At 36.8% G+C, this 15,873-nt stretch overlaps 1 protein-coding gene across 1 annotated transcript; it reads right to left on the bottom strand.

Moving 5' to 3' along the window:
• Nucleotides 1–13,623: 13,623 nt before the first annotated feature.
• LOC129245327 (10 kDa heat shock protein, mitochondrial-like) lies at nt 13,624–14,217 on the bottom strand. The gene has a single exon (XM_054883411.1). It carries the CDS (start codon nt 14,105–14,107, stop codon nt 13,799–13,801), a length of 309 nt encoding a protein of 102 aa, XP_054739386.1. The 5' UTR covers nt 14,108–14,217; the 3' UTR covers nt 13,624–13,798.
• Nucleotides 14,218–15,873: the final 1,656 nt, after the last annotated feature.

The raw sequence follows: 15,873 nt of genomic DNA, 5'->3' as shown, positions 1-15,873 counted from the left end.
ATAAATGAATTCCATACACTAAAATAAAAGTTATTTGAGTTTCTTAATGTAGCAAAATTCATCAGCCACCCTGTAGTAAGGGAAGATATCGACCTTTTACTTTTAAAATTACAGCGGTTATGTGCCAGAAATTTAGTCTACGATTAGAAATTTGTAAAATGGATCTTTTTTCGTTTGAACAAAGTTCAACAATTTTGGAACAATTCGCGTCAGTTGAAATGGTGAGCAGTTGCTGTGTTGTTGTTCTTATTTATCTCCATTAGACTACTTTTTGGGGCGAGCGCCGTTAAAGATAAGTGTTATGCACATCATGCGGAGACGGTTCAAGTGCCGAGACTGAGAGATTTCATGTCAAGTGATCTAAGTACAATACATATTTGGGGCACGGTCGGCAATTTTTTCTAAAAATTGGTTTATTTGCAAACTTGAGTATAAGAAAAAGTAAATAAACAAAAATTAATTTTGAGACTTATGCAATTTCTAAAATTTTGGAATAGATTTTTTAAAGTGAAATATCCCCGCTTTTTTTAACATTTTCATAAATAATTTTTTTTTTTTGAATTTCACTATAAATATAATATACTTAAAAAAAGTATATAAACATTTTTTTTACTTAAAAAAATATACTTAAAAAATACATAAAAAAATTAAAAAGAAAATTTAAAATTAAAAAAAAATTATAAAATTGTAATTTTTTTTTTTGTTGTCAATTGTGAAAAATACTGTATTCACATTTTTTCCAATTTTTTTTTAATTTATAGCTGAGTTTATGTTCACTAATCACTTAGTTTCATAATACGATCCAAATCACTTTTCAAGTAGTAAGAACAGCTGTTCCACTGTTGCTATGGAAGCAATTGTAAGACTATCCCTTCTGCATATTTTCTTAAAAAAATGTGTAGCCAGAAGTGCATTCAAAATGCAAATCTTGATTGGGGAAGACCTTCCTCACTTTGGTCATACAAGTATCATAACAGAGATACCGGATCAGAATATAATTTGTTATAAGATTAAAAAATGTGTTTTTAACCGTAGGTTTGAAATCATAATTTCAGACCGCGATGAATGGGAAATGGGAGGATCTTGAGTGGATCCCAAAAGTCAGGAATGGTTCACGGACGGTTCGAGAACAAATATTGGAGTCGGTGCGAGGGTCTATGGACCAAATACGAAAATCTCCGAACAAATGGGCAAATGACGTAGCGTTTATTAGGTTGAAATTTAAGCATTTTCAATCTGTGGGACAATAAATCATATGACGGACAAAGAGGGTGCACACATCGCTATATACTGGGACGAAATGTAGCAACATTTATGCACTTAGTACAACAAATAAAAGTGGAGTTTTCTTCCGGCCCACTCTGGAATAAGAGGTAATGAAATTGCTGATGAACTCACTAGGGCAGAGACGGCAGCAGAAGCTAAATGCAGTGCAGGAGAGTACTCTTCGAAACTACTTCTAAAACATGTAGTAGAACACAATAGACCTTTTAGATAGAAGTGTCTTAAGTGGCAACTCTGACAAAACAGAGCTGGTGCTATTTACCAGAAAATATAAACCTCAACACTTTAGACTTCCCAAATTAAACAACCACGCTCTCCCGCTTTCATCGGTAGTTAGGTATCTTGGAGTGATACTTGACTCCAAGCTCCATTCGAAGCTACACATTGAAAATCGGGTAAATAAGGCTAGTATAACTTTCTACTCCTGCAAATCTATATTTAGCAAAAAATGGGGACAACGTAGAGGTTCTGGAAATTTTAACGTATGGATGCCTGGTTTGACGGGAAGGACTGTAACATCACAAAACTGAGTAGGGTGCAAAGGACTTCATGCAATGGCATCACCGAGCATATAAAACTTGCCCCAGTGCTGTCCTGAATGTCGTTTTGTACTTACTTCCCATCGACTTTTCCGTCATTTCCATCGCAGCTCAAAGTGCAATCAAGTTGAAGGAGATTGGCCTTTTGGGCAGTTAACCCCGTATTTCTCCGAACTTCGAACAGACCTCTCTATCTGCAAACTAGAGTTTGAGGGTCGTGCTAGGGCCATCTTTCCAAATAGGCAGGATTGGATCGAGGGGAAAATCTGCACCGAAGCTTGTGCCTCGGTCTTCACTGACGGCTCCAAGATGGAATCGGGTTGTCTTTAAATCACCAATTTATCTATTTCCTTAAACTGCTAGTGTTTTTCAGGCAGAAGTCTTTGCGATTCTGCAGGCATGCGAAATGCTTTGGGAACGTGGGAGCAAGGGAGATATTAGCATTTTTTCCGATAGTCAAGCCGCGGTCAAGGCTCTGACGACGCCATGGTGCAGAACTAGACTAGTAAACTCCTGTTAAGAGGAGATCGAATCTGTTGAGAGTGCAGGTAAAATTTCATAGAGCGAAATGAAATTGCTGATGAGTTTGCCTGGAATGAGAGAGAATTGACCTCAGGTACCTCCTACCCGGTTATCGCGGGGGATACCCCTCACAGTTGTTAAAGCGGAATTGCACGAATTATTTCTTAGAAAACTGCCGAAAAATTGGGGCTCCATTTCTTTATGTGCTATTTTGAAAATCCTTTGAACACAGAACAATATACGGAGGACTCAGAAAATCATGGAGACTCCACGCCATTCAATTTTCAAACTCGAAGCTGTGTTTACCGGTCATTGAACGATCGGTGGAAAAGCTAGGGTTACCATTTAACTCTCATTGCAGAAGATGTAGGGACCTTTGGGAAAAGGAGCCTCCTGTTGAGTACTTTCTATGCAAATGCACGGGCTTGGCGATTACGGTCACCGGGTGCTCCTTTCTTCGACAGCCTGGGGCAGTGCGCCAACCTAAATCCCATTAATCTTCTCCATTATATCAACAGCTCTGGCTAGCTGAAGATATATTTTTCTTGGAGGTTTCATAATGGTATGAAAACGGCGCTTTAGTGCTATTTGGGGCATGCCAGAGTGGTAATTCAACCATTTCACCTACCTACCTACCTATGTGGCCATTGGGAACACTACAGATACTAAATTATTATTATTAAAGTACTGCTCCAGCAAAGCCCTTACCTATAACTGTTTGTACGTAGCGATGCTTCGATCGATGCTATACTCGAGCCTACAAATACACCAATTTTTTGAAGAATTAACGACAATTGCGACGCGAAAAAACATTCTAAGCAATTTAGTTGACAGAATGGACTGCTTAAAGCCAACCTTGGATGAAATTTGAACGAAATGGTGTTCCATGCTCCAGCCAATAGTAAGATTCACTCTTTCCAATAAAGAAAAATTAAAATATATTAATGAATGTTTTATTTATAGCTGAATATATAAGTAATTAAATTCTGAGCCACCCTGTATACGTATGCACACATATCTATAAAAAATGCTTTTAGAGACACGCGAATTTCATTGCTTCCTGCATAAAACCGCCACACGACTGGCAATAATTAACGAACGGAAGTCGCTCAGTTTGCCGCCTGCCAAACCACAACGTGCACACATACACTCATACATACATAGGTGTATAGAAAATATATACCCCTTGAATTTTAATGCACTTTGTATGCATTAAATTGCAAATGGCGGTGGAGTGTATGGCAAAATGCTGTTTCAGGCGTTCGCAGCCACTGAATTGCAACAAATTACTTGTTAGTGGTGAAATAAAGGAAGTGCGGCATTTTTCCTTGCATAGTTGTGGTTGTAGTCAGTAGTGCTGAATTCATCGTAATTAAATTTTACGAGGCTCCATTGTTGTCCTCACACTGTACCAGTATTTTTAGCAACCTAATAAGCTTCGAAAATTGCTAACAAAGCCGCGGTTATGCAGCGGCTTACTAAAGCGCACAACAAATAAACGAATTAAAATATAAAACTGTGTGACACAACTCGTACCCGTACTTCTGTTCGTACGCGAGGTAAAGCTAGCACGTTCGACCGAACGGTTGATTTTTATGAGTGCGTGACTGATTTTAGTGCTCAGTGCCACTACATAGTGAGCTTACTAATTTGGTAAGTTACTTGTAGTTGGTTGTCTGCACATATCCTTTAATGCACTGCCGAAGTGCCAAAGTGCCAAAGGCAGCCGCAAAAGCCGGCAAAAGTGTGCGGCATAAAAGGTTTTACGCTTTTGTAGTGGAGAGCAATTTATAGTAGCTCCATTTGGTAAATGATTACATCAGCACAAAGCCACACACATACATACATACGTATAGTGTCTGATCTGCGTCCAGCTGCCTTAACGCGCTACACAGTGGCGCATAGGCGGGGAAAACTCAAATTCATAATTTTACCAATTGGATATCTTTGTCATATGAAATTATTCGTGAAATTTTAAGTTACTAAAATACAGGGCGACACAAATATTGGTGAACAAAAAGCTCTTGGATATCAGGTTTTCTGGATACTCCAGCTTAAAAGTGTAAATATTACAATTTTTGGTTATGTTTGAGGTTATGTGATGTATTTGAGGTTATGAGATAGTTATATTTTTTTTTTTAAATGTCATAACTGTAACTCATAGGCCAACTTTTCACTTTCTAAAACTATCTTCATATGTAAAAAAAATCTAAATGCTTAGATTTTGCTTATTGGATTAGAAGTTGTTAGTTAGTTTGTTTTATTGGGCCACTCATGTTGTCTATTGTGAAACATCGTGTGCCTGTAATTGAATATTATTGATTATTGATATTGGACAATATAAGTACTACACACAACTCAAGCTCATCTCGTAAAAATAACTGTAAGAAAAATACTTGTTTTCACCATATCGAAAATGAAACACTGTGCCCCGCCACTCAATTGTTGCATAAGTAATGGCGCGAATACTCGCTTTTTCGGTAGTTTCATACTTTTAATTGAGCCACTATTGTCTGGCGCATGCAAGCCGCTTGCTCTCTACTGTTACTCGTTACCTATCTGTGGTTGCCTAAGTGAATGAAGTTCCTTTGTTCGTAGCTATGCATTGTTGTTCTATTTAAATATTACTTATTTGCTTATTCTATTCCATTTTCTACTCGCGCCTTATCCAAATGTCAAACTCCCATTTCATGGCCCAAAGCTAACAAAAATTTCTAAACGCACCCTTGCCATAGCAATTAAACTCTGCAATTTTGATGGCGTAATAAAGAGTGAAATACTAAATATTTACCGTTGTGGTGGTGATTTGCTAGTGCGTTGATTTTGATCATTACGTTTGTGCGCTGTTGATTATCGCCGTAACGGCATAATTATCTAACCGAATCTGTTGGTAATTTGAGCATTTTAGAATTTCCAAAGCAATGCAGTTCATTTATTTAATGTGGGTGGTCATTTGTTTAAAATTCCTACATAATAACGGTTATTTAACGAATTTTCGGCATGGACTTGAGTGACTTTTATTTATTTGAAACCCAAATTTAAGTCCATTTAATATACAAATTTTGCTAGACTTGACTTTTTCGGCAGGTTGGAACGCAAAAATAACAAATCAGTAATTTGTGCCTTGGGCCGCAACTTTACACATCGAAGAAGGAGTGACCAAGAACGTAGAATATGAATTTAAAAAATGTGAAAATAGTTCGAAGAAAATTTATAGAGAATACTTCTTGGCCTGCAAGTCAAAAAGAATGGGTTGAAGACATGCATTAATTCGGTCAATTAAATTTATAGGAGTTAACCTTTTCACTGGAAAATAAATTTTGAAAGAAATTCGCATTTGGCTTTTGTTAAGTTAAGTTTGCACTTAAGTCCATTGGTAGGCCACTTAATACATCGGTTGAAAAGTCCCGGGCCAAATACATAGATGGAACTAGTTTTCTTGTATTCACCTCTTTTTCAGTTAGTACTAATCTTAAAAAGACAGCTGTTAAAAATTCATGATTTTCTATTCATTAGTTCGTGAGTTATTGCGCTAAGAGTGAAGCTACTTTTGTTATTTTCAAAACAAACAACAAGAAAGAAATTCGAGTTTTTAATTTTACATTGCTTCTTGATAGAAAAAAATACCGTTCAGGCGAAGCAATGGCTTGAAAAGTGTTATGGGGACTCCGCTGACTTCAAACTGACTGACGTGGTTGTAGAGACACCGATGATGCACAACGCAGTAGACGTCCAAATTAGGCGGTAATACGAGAACACATTAGAAAAACCCACAAAATCGTTTTTAATGAGCGAGAATGATGTAAGATTTGCATAAGAAAGATAAATCTAGTACAAAAAAAAAAAAATTAACCCATCGACGACCAAAAAAATTTAACCCTTTCTTGACCCCTAATCCAAATATACATTTATTTAATTATGGCTTGCCTACCACGTGTTAAAAAAAAGAAGTTGCTGTTCTTTATTGTCTTTTTAAAAATCAAATACCGTCGTATTAGTCTCAAAACGCTACAAATTTGAAAGTAAATTGGAAAAACAAATAATATATTATTAAATTGATTGATTGAAGCTGGTTAGAATAGTCAAAAATTATAGAAGCTTACAGAAAATTGCCATTTTTACCTTCATTTAACTTAAATCTTTTTTGAGGTTATGTTAACTATGAGTTGTTTTTCAAATATTGAAACATAAATTCTGAATTTGATCTATTCGTCTAATAAAGCTGAAAGACGACTTTTCAAAATTTTTCATTCCGAGCGATATCTAGCTGGACGATTTTTTCTTGATTCTCCTTTAGGTAATACAGGGTGCGCCAACTTTTATGTCGGTATGAAAACATGGAATAACTTTGAAACAAAAAACAACTGATTTGTAGAAGTGAGGTATTTTTATTTGGTTCGGTTATTTACAGTTTATTAAAACAATTTTTTTAATGCAATATTAATCAATCACAACCTGCGATCTTTTATCTGCGCCTCACCTTGTCAAGCATTTCGATTTTTATAGCGTCGATTTCGGCACGAATCTTTACCTTAAGCTGGTCAATAGTCTGCGGCTTGTTGGCGCAAACCTTACTTTTTAGATAATCCCGCAAAAAACAGTGCGGGGGGTTAAGTCAGGTGATCTGGGGGGCCAGCCAATGTCGCCTCTTTTTGACGTCCCGGGAATTTTCATTGCAGAAATTCCATTGTTACCGTTTAAACCTTTCTCATGCATTTGAGGGCAGACATAATGAACCAACATCCATCGATATCGGTTTCCATCAACCGTTTCGTTTTCTCGGTAAAAATATGCCCCAATGATGGTTTTGGCGCAAATAACGGCCCAAACAGTTGCTTTCCGGTCATGCAATGGCGTTTCATGGATTTCGTGTGCATTCTCAGTTCCCCAAATGCGCAAATTTTGTTTATTAACGCTGCCAGAGAGGTTAAAATTTGCCTCGTCAGTCATTAAAATTTGCTTCCAAAAATTGGGTTCAGTGTCAACCATTCGAACGACTGTTTGGCTGTATTCCAAGCGATGTGAATTGTCTGTCGGCAATATTCTTTGTGCCAATTGCACTTTATACGGAAACAAATTTAAATCATCCTTTAAAATGAGCGGTATTGTGGTTTCACTGACGCCAACTGCTGAGCGCGACGACGATACGTCGCTGTTGGCTCCTGCTCAACGCTCTCTCTCACTGCTTCAACAAGTTCATTGGAACGTCTTGGTCGTTGATGAACGGCATGTTGGCGATCTCCTACTGTCCCGTGCTCAAAAAAATTCGACACCAAACGACGAATACTCGTAGTATTGTTAGACAGTGCCTGTTTGCCGCGATACTCTTTGCGATATGCGCGTTGAGTTACAACAATAGAACGACTATTTTCGATATATAGCGTCGCTATTTCAGCGCGTTGCTGCGGTGTAAAGCGATCCTTGGTTGAAATTGTACTGAATTGACGTATCGAAAATATGTATGTTGAAGTCGATCGATTGGTAAATGACAAAGTTATTCAGAATTTATTACCACACCCTGTATATATTTTGAATTTAGGCCAATTGGATCAAAATATAAACCTTAAGAAATATTTTGACGCTAGTGCTCCGGAAGAGTAATATTTTAGGGTAAAAAAATATGTCATCACCCAACAGTGAAAGTCTGATCAAATTAATACCTCGGTTCAGAAGATTACTGCGCTTGAAGATGAGCTTGCTTTAAAGAGTCAAATCAATTTTCACTTTAATTGATTCGAAATATGTTTCAAGTTACAGCGTGTTATTGTCAATATTTCCGCAGTAACAAAGCCAGAAACAGAGGAGTGTCAGTCAGTTAGGTTCGTTTTTTTATGTCACCGAAGTAGCGAGCATAAAAGAAAAAAAAATTTAGGAAATTTAGATTGCTCTCTTCAGTACTAAATTCTCTTCTATTTGAATTTAAAATGACTTGTAAAATAAATTTGTTTTGTGTCTTTAAACCTTCAAAAATATTAATTTTTTTTTATCCATGTTTTTAGTTCACACAAAAGTAAAAATCATAAGAACTAAAACTTTATTCGATTTTTTGTTTCATGCTAGAATTGCGAGCTATATCTTCTACGCCATTAGTTGCAATTTACAGTGTGGGATTTTATAAATCTCAGGAAGCATAATTTCCTTAAATCGCATGCTATTTTTCATGTGTACGAGTACTTATATTTTTTGTGCCGTTCCTGTATTTCCAGCGACAAACAAAACAGAACAAAAACCACCTAATTCGAACAAAGCATTCTCAAAATTTTTAGTTTATAAGAAAAAAGATATACCGCATTTACTCCAGATGTCTTCAGATTCACTTGGAAGTGGGGTTTCTGTAGCTTTCAATAGTGATACAGTTTTAGTGGCGACAAAGTTAGTCCTTCGTGGCTGGATTGTACTGTAGCTTGATAATAATGCCTTCGAAATCTATTTGGGATATCTTTATTGGGAATTATTTATATTTCCGTCAGTACTTTCGCTAGGATACACTAAGGCTTCATATTGCCTAGTGTCCAATTTGGTGTCAGCTATCAGAGACAAGGACAGTTGAAGAACAGTCTCCAGGTATTCTTCATTTCAGTCAACCACAGCAACGCTTTTCAATGCGCTTCTAACCACAACTTGCCAGCAGCTCTTCAGGGTTGCGGTAAGCAAGTTTTGGACTTTTCTTTTGTTTAACTTTCTTTATTGCTCGACCAGTACGAGATGGTGTAGATTCACGCACACTTTTCAGTCACACTTATCGCAACGGAACTACAGTTTTATTTTAGTATAGATTATCAGCTTGAAAATACACCTTCCCATTGCTCCTACATCTACAATGCTCCATGCGAATTCTCAGTTATTCGAAACAGTAGTGACATTTTTCTTCTGCCAACGGATACCTGCCACTTTCACTTTCAATGTATCAACGGTCTCAATTTTTGCGGATTAGAAATCACACGGTGCACAAAGCTTCCTACTAATTAATCAGCAGTGCTTATGAAGACCAGTTACTATTCTAATTAGAGGCGAATCTGCGGTTCTCCTAATGCTTGATGAAATTTACAAAAGTAACCGTTAATTTATATTTTCACAAAGTAAAGGCGAATTAAAACTCTAACAGAAAATTGCAAATATATTTCTTTTGCATTTCTGTGTATATATAATAGCATGAGCATTAGGATGGCCTAAACAAAAAATGTTGTCTTTATTTGTTATTAATACTTATCCATTTTATTCAATCTCCTTTTCTAATTTCTCTTCACAAATACCCCAAAAAATTATTATATGAAAAAAACCGAAAAAAGTTAATATTTTTTTTGTTTTTAGTTTTGAATATTTTTTTTTAACTTTTAATATTTTTAAAAAATTTTTAAATTTTTTTAACTCTTAATATTTTGTTGTAGTTGAGAGGCGTTTTCATATTCTCTATGAAAAATAGTTCAGGGTTTATTTTTTAAATAAAGCTTTGGATATAATTTTTTGGACATTTGTGTAAGGAAATAAAAGTATGATATTAAATAGCATAGGTCTGTAAACATTTTATACCAAGTTTCCGCAAAAGCTTATCTTTTCATATTAATTCAATGGTGATTTTTAATTCGTTAACGTCACGGGTAAACATGCATAATAAAATAAATAAAATAATGTGTTCCTGGAAAAATTTAAAAAAAAAATTGGTGTTTTTAGGCCATCCTAATGCACATTATTCCATAAAAGTCATAAATAATTAAGGCCATCTCATTGCAAATCATTTTGCTTATTTTATTAAAAAAAATTTCCAAGCATCTTGCGCTTTGCTAAAAATATTCTGGTGGAAAGTGACAGGCGTGTCAGTCGGGCACAACACTTTGGCACGCCACATCTAATGAGGTGTTGAACGCGTGAAAGTGTCAACTGTAATGTAACGACTACTTACCAGTATGCACACATACGAGTGCTCTATTTCTGTACACACTTAGCAGCACGCTAAGGTAAATTGTAAAGGCAATGCATACCCAAGTATGCAAGTACGTTGGTATCTCAGTTGAATTCTTGACTGCTTACGTCTGCCTGCATTTCAAGTCCATGCCTGTAGACAGTTTCTACGTTAGTGCACACAATTACAAGCACAATATTCCATAGGCTGCAGTCAGAGGTGCTGCCATTGCCACGCTCACTTCCAACGGCACTTCAAACTTGACTTGCATTGCCGTTGACACTTCCGCTGCCTGTATCACCACTACCAGAGCGCCACACAACTTTCATTTGGGCCAAGTCAACTAACAACATATGCAAATTTATAGCATTCAAACCAAGAAAACAAGCAACAACAATTACGTTAATAAAAGTACGAAAAACAACATTAAAATTGCTTGCCAAGTTAAATATTTCTGCCTACAAAAGTGTGGTGTGGCAATCTTCTTGTGCTTTTGCTGACAACTTTGCGCAAAAGTATTGCAATTTCAGCGAAAATTAGTTGTTACAAAAGTAAAAGTGCCAAAAAGTGTGGCGGGGGGAAGATTGCTTGAAAAATTGGAATGCCCGTAAATCAAGGCGTATTGTTAGTGAGAGAAATAACAAAAATAAATGAAGCTTGAGTTGCACGAACGACTTTTCATGCGTTGCCTGTTGGCGGCCTATTGGCCTGATGACTGTATGGCCTTTTGCTTCTTTGGCGTGTACGCAGCAGTTTGACTTTGGTGTTTATCATCCGCTGTTGTCAAGTTGAAATATATTATGTTAGAGCTCAGGTTTTTTGTTGTTTTTGGCTTTTTCTTTTTTGCTTCTGACGACACGCACACTTTTGGAGGAAGTTACAGAAAATCAAGCTTTGCAGCATTTTTCCTTAATTTAATTTTGAAAATATCATAAAAATTACTTGCCAACTGTAAGGCCGTAAATTTTATATTTTGAAGAGAGTTTTGCTTAAGAAATTAAAAAAAAATAAGAAAAATTCTTGGCTTCGGTGTTACGAAGTTTGCTGCACCAAAATATGAAAAAAGGAAAGAAACTAAAAAAAAAAAAAAATAAATCGAATTTTTTGTGGTAAAATGTATGGATGTGGGAGTGTTAAAATTTATCTATGTATATGTGTGTATATGTGAAAATGAAAACTCAAGTACAAAGTTTTGGTCAAGCATACATACATACTTACTTACATATACATATCCCACTTTTTAGCTACAATCAATATTTTGTGGATGATCAGAAAATTTTGCTTGCGGATAATTATGTACAGTGGCGAGCATAACTTAGAGGGTGACGATTTTTTTAATATTTTCCAACTAAACTTTCAACCCACAAGTGAACTTGCCAGGCTGAGAGAGGCTGCAGATGGACAAAACTGATGTTAGCTATCAAGTCCGACCCACTGTCACAGATCCTCTTGTCACTAAGCAGAAGGGATTGCAGGCAGTTGGTTGGACTGGTGACGGGCCACCATGGGGCGAAGGAAAAGGTGGGCATCGCAGACAGTGCACTCTGCCCAGCTTGTGAAATGGAAGATGAGACGGCGGACTACTTCCTGTGCGTCTGCCCGGCCTTCGCTCGGATCAGGCTTGAGGTCTTTGGGACTGATGTGTTAAGAAGCGATCACCTTGGCTTTTTGACACCACAAGATCTCCCCAGAATTCTTGGGACGTTGTGTAGATTTAAAGAAAATTAAAAAGGGAACCTGAAGAGTCTGGTAGATTTAAAGAAGTGCAATACATTGGACTTAATGTTGTATGCGTGCTGTACTTGCTAGTTGTCCCCGACAAAAACAAAACTTTTAAAAATTCGTTCTTAAATACTCTTCACTTTTTAATATAGCCAAACTTATATAATTCCAACTTTCAAACTTTGTATTAGGTGCGCAACTAAGTTCTCGCTGTTTGTAAATAGATGCCGTCAGCAGTGTGTGCTAGTCGATTCTAACATAACCTAAACTCATAAACCGAGCTAGGCATATGGTAAACAAACTGCTTCGACATATTAGTGATTTTGTTTTGGTACCATATACTTCTGGTTTTTTGAAAATGATCTGATTCGCCTTGGCCGAATATTCACGCTGCTGTGTATTTGGTGGGACCAAGTTGGTGTTATTTATTATGAACTGAACTGAAACCAAGCGAAACCACAACTGGGGATCGGTACCGACTTCATTTGATGCGATTGAGCCGAGCACTGCACGAGAAGCGGCCCCAATACGAAGAGAGGCATGAACACGTGATTCTACAGCATGACAACGCTCGCCCTACGTTGCCAAACCCGATAAAACCTAAATGGAAACACTGAAATGGGAAATCCTACCCCACCCGCCATATTCTCCAGATATTGCGTCGTCCGATTATCACCTGTTCCGATCAATGGCACATGGTCTAGCTGACCAGCAGTTCCATTCATATGAAGACATCAAAAAATAGCTTGATCCGTAGATAGCCGTGGATGCCGCGACGGCATACGAGATCCACCAGAAAGATGGGAAATAGTAGTATCCAGCGATGGGCAATACTTTCAATGATTCACTTGTAACAATTTTTTCAGAATAAAGTTGTATTTTCATCAAAAAAACAGAACATAATAAAAAATCTAGAAAAACTCAACAAAGTTTCATTTTAGATTTTAACTTTTTAATCTACATTTTTAGATAAAAATGGAGTTTTTGGAGTTTTAATGAATTTTGGGATAATAAAGCGCAAGTTGATTAAAAAAATTAATATTTTATGATGGCGCTTGCGGTACTCAGCACAGTTTATAAAAATAGAAATTGATTATTTTTCATTTTTTGTTTTTCATTTTTGTGTGGAATAAAGAGAAAAAGAGCCATCAGAAGAAAACAAAAAAAAAATCAAAGGGATTCATTAGCTGCTTCAAACTATACAATTAAAATGATGTAATTCAAAATTTGTTGAACGGTTTGATGCCGCGTGGCGAATTTGTCCTTATCTCTCCTAAAATCAGTGTATACTTTTAAAAGATCTCTTTTAGAACACCCATGAATTCCATGGTACTGAGATCTTCCTACTCATTGAAAAATTATCCACATAAAATGGTAAATCCTGTGATAAATACTGTACTTAAAAGCATCTCGAAGAGTTTTGAGGAGTTAGAGTACCAACCAATCAACAACCGAAATGGGTTTCTTAACTAAAATATGTGTGTAGCTAATATATAAACTCGTGTCGATATATCAAACTCTTTTCTATTAAGTTTGTGTACAATATTACGACGTCACTCCAACTGTCATACCGATTTTTTAACATTTTTGAAATTATAAATTTTATATATCCACGAAACATACATCAGCACTTAGTAATAATTTAAATCAATGAGATCAATTAAATAATAAACATTTTTATTTTGTTAAATAAATTAAAATATGCGCCCAGTATGCAAAACAAGTTATTAGTTCATGAAACTTCACAAAAAACTCCATAACGCAGCCATCTTCCTGCTTCTTGAACGCCACTGTCTTTCTTACACATGGCATATCTCTCCTGCCCCGCTGACTACTCCAACTTGGCCAATATATCCGCTTCACGATAGAGCACATATTCCTTTTTGTCCTCCATATCGACACGAGTGCCGCCGTACTTCGGCAGCAGCACACGATCTCCCGCCTTCACACCGACCGGTATATAACTGCCACTTTGTGGGTTGCGAGTACCGGGACCGACCGCTATTACCACACCCTCCACCATACGCTCGACGCCCTTTTCGGTGAGCACAATACCACCTTTGGTTATATTAGCCGCCTCAGCGCGTCGTACCAGAATTCGATCCAACGTGGGAATGACGCGTTTGATAATGGAAGCCATTGAATGACCGAACGAAAATCAATGTTATTCTTAATTGAAAATCTTGTTTGCTATTTGGAATTATTTTCACGCTTGACAAGTGACAAACAAAAAATTCTGAATTTTTGTTCACAGCCAATGGGTTGTAGTTTGAATTTTTTCATGCAGCACACAGTACTCATGATGATATGTTTTGTGGTGGAGAAAGGAAGTGGGCAAAAATATGAGATGAATGCTGGTAAATTGTTTGAACAATATTACTAAACATATATGTATATAGGAATATGCAAGCCCATTGTTGAGTGTAAACAAAGCCGGGTGATTGAGTTAGGGTGCGCTGTGGCGTATACGTAACCGGAAAATTGCTTGTAGCGAATGCGTAGTGAAATTTACGGAAGCAACCAAGCGAAATTGTTAATGCAGTTACTCTTTAATGCAATTTTCAAGGACAATTAAACTTGATTGAAAGCAAAGCTATTTATGTTTGAGCGGAGTATATGGTTACACCTTCAGGGAGCTGCGCAAAATACATAAGCACAAACATATTCATATGTTTGTGTGCAGCTAAGTTCACTAAGAGCGCAATGTAGTAGTTTTATTAGAATTCTTTCACATTTATGGCTTTGCTTCGCAAGTGGGGATAAAAGTGATTTGAGCCAATAAAATCAAATCAAAGTGAGGTGAGGTGAGGTATGATATGTTAAAGAGCTGCATACATACAAATGTAAGTATAGAAATATTTAAGCAGGCTTTAGTCGAGGATGCAAGCTGCATATTTTGAAAACAATCAATTCTGCTATACAATCATTTTTAACTAATATTAGAATATTCAAAAATTTTATTTATTTTATGAGAATAGGCAAAATAGGTCAGGTTAGATGCGTTGCTTTCAAAAGTGTTCACTCAGCGGCCGAGTTCCCTTGTTATGCCGAATAAAATTTTCGAAGCCCTATCTCTATACATCCTTAAACCATTTCGAACACTTTCCGAACTCAATCAACTCTGCTAAACAGTGTGTATCCAATTGTCCAGGTCCTCGAAGAAGTTGCATCCCAGAAATCTGATTTACATTCTTCGAAGTGTGTGGCATTCGCAAAGTAATGATTTCTGCCTCCACTTCATCTGCATAACACTACAGTTTCAACAGCATTGGCATGTGGGGCTCATATCCTGCCTGCTAAATAGCCAATAACTCCGCGTGCCGTTGGTATTCCCGTAAGGAATCGTAAGATTGTTTCTGATAGCCGCAGTATGTTTAAAGTTCTTCATTCAGTGAGTGTGGGTCAAAGCGAACGAGCTATGCGCAGTAGGAAGCCGCATTAACCCAATAGTTGTTAGTTGCTATTTTAGCCTTTTTCCCAAGTTGTGAATTGAGTGTGGTTTGTATGATTCTGCTGGAGTTTCAGCTTTTCACCTCCACTTCCTGAAATACTAGCTCAAGAGCCGATTGATGCTGACCTGTAACAGAGATTGTTCGGATCTCCGACATTCTTAATTGCATCCTGGAACTTCCAACTGATTGCTCCCAGGAAACTAGCCACATTGAGAAGTGCTTTTAACAGTTTAAGATGGGTAGACTTAATTGCAGCCTTGAAAACAAAATTCAAGACTCCAAGTAGTTTAATGAAAATTATTTGCAGCTATCTAAGCACTTATATTAAAGCCGCAATAGATGCAAGGTAAAACAAATAACAGTTGATGCGGGTCAATGATCATTACTCGGACCTGAACTTTTTAATATTTAATCTACGATAAAATCGTTTGAATAGAGATGCCTGAGGATGTGC

This window comes from Anastrepha obliqua, chromosome 4, assembly GCF_027943255.1.
Source record: "Anastrepha obliqua isolate idAnaObli1 chromosome 4, idAnaObli1_1.0, whole genome shotgun sequence".
Classification (NCBI taxonomy): Eukaryota; Metazoa; Arthropoda; class Insecta; order Diptera; family Tephritidae; genus Anastrepha; species Anastrepha obliqua.
Note: the sequence above shows the minus strand (reverse complement) of the source record. Positions and strands in the feature narration are given on the sequence as shown.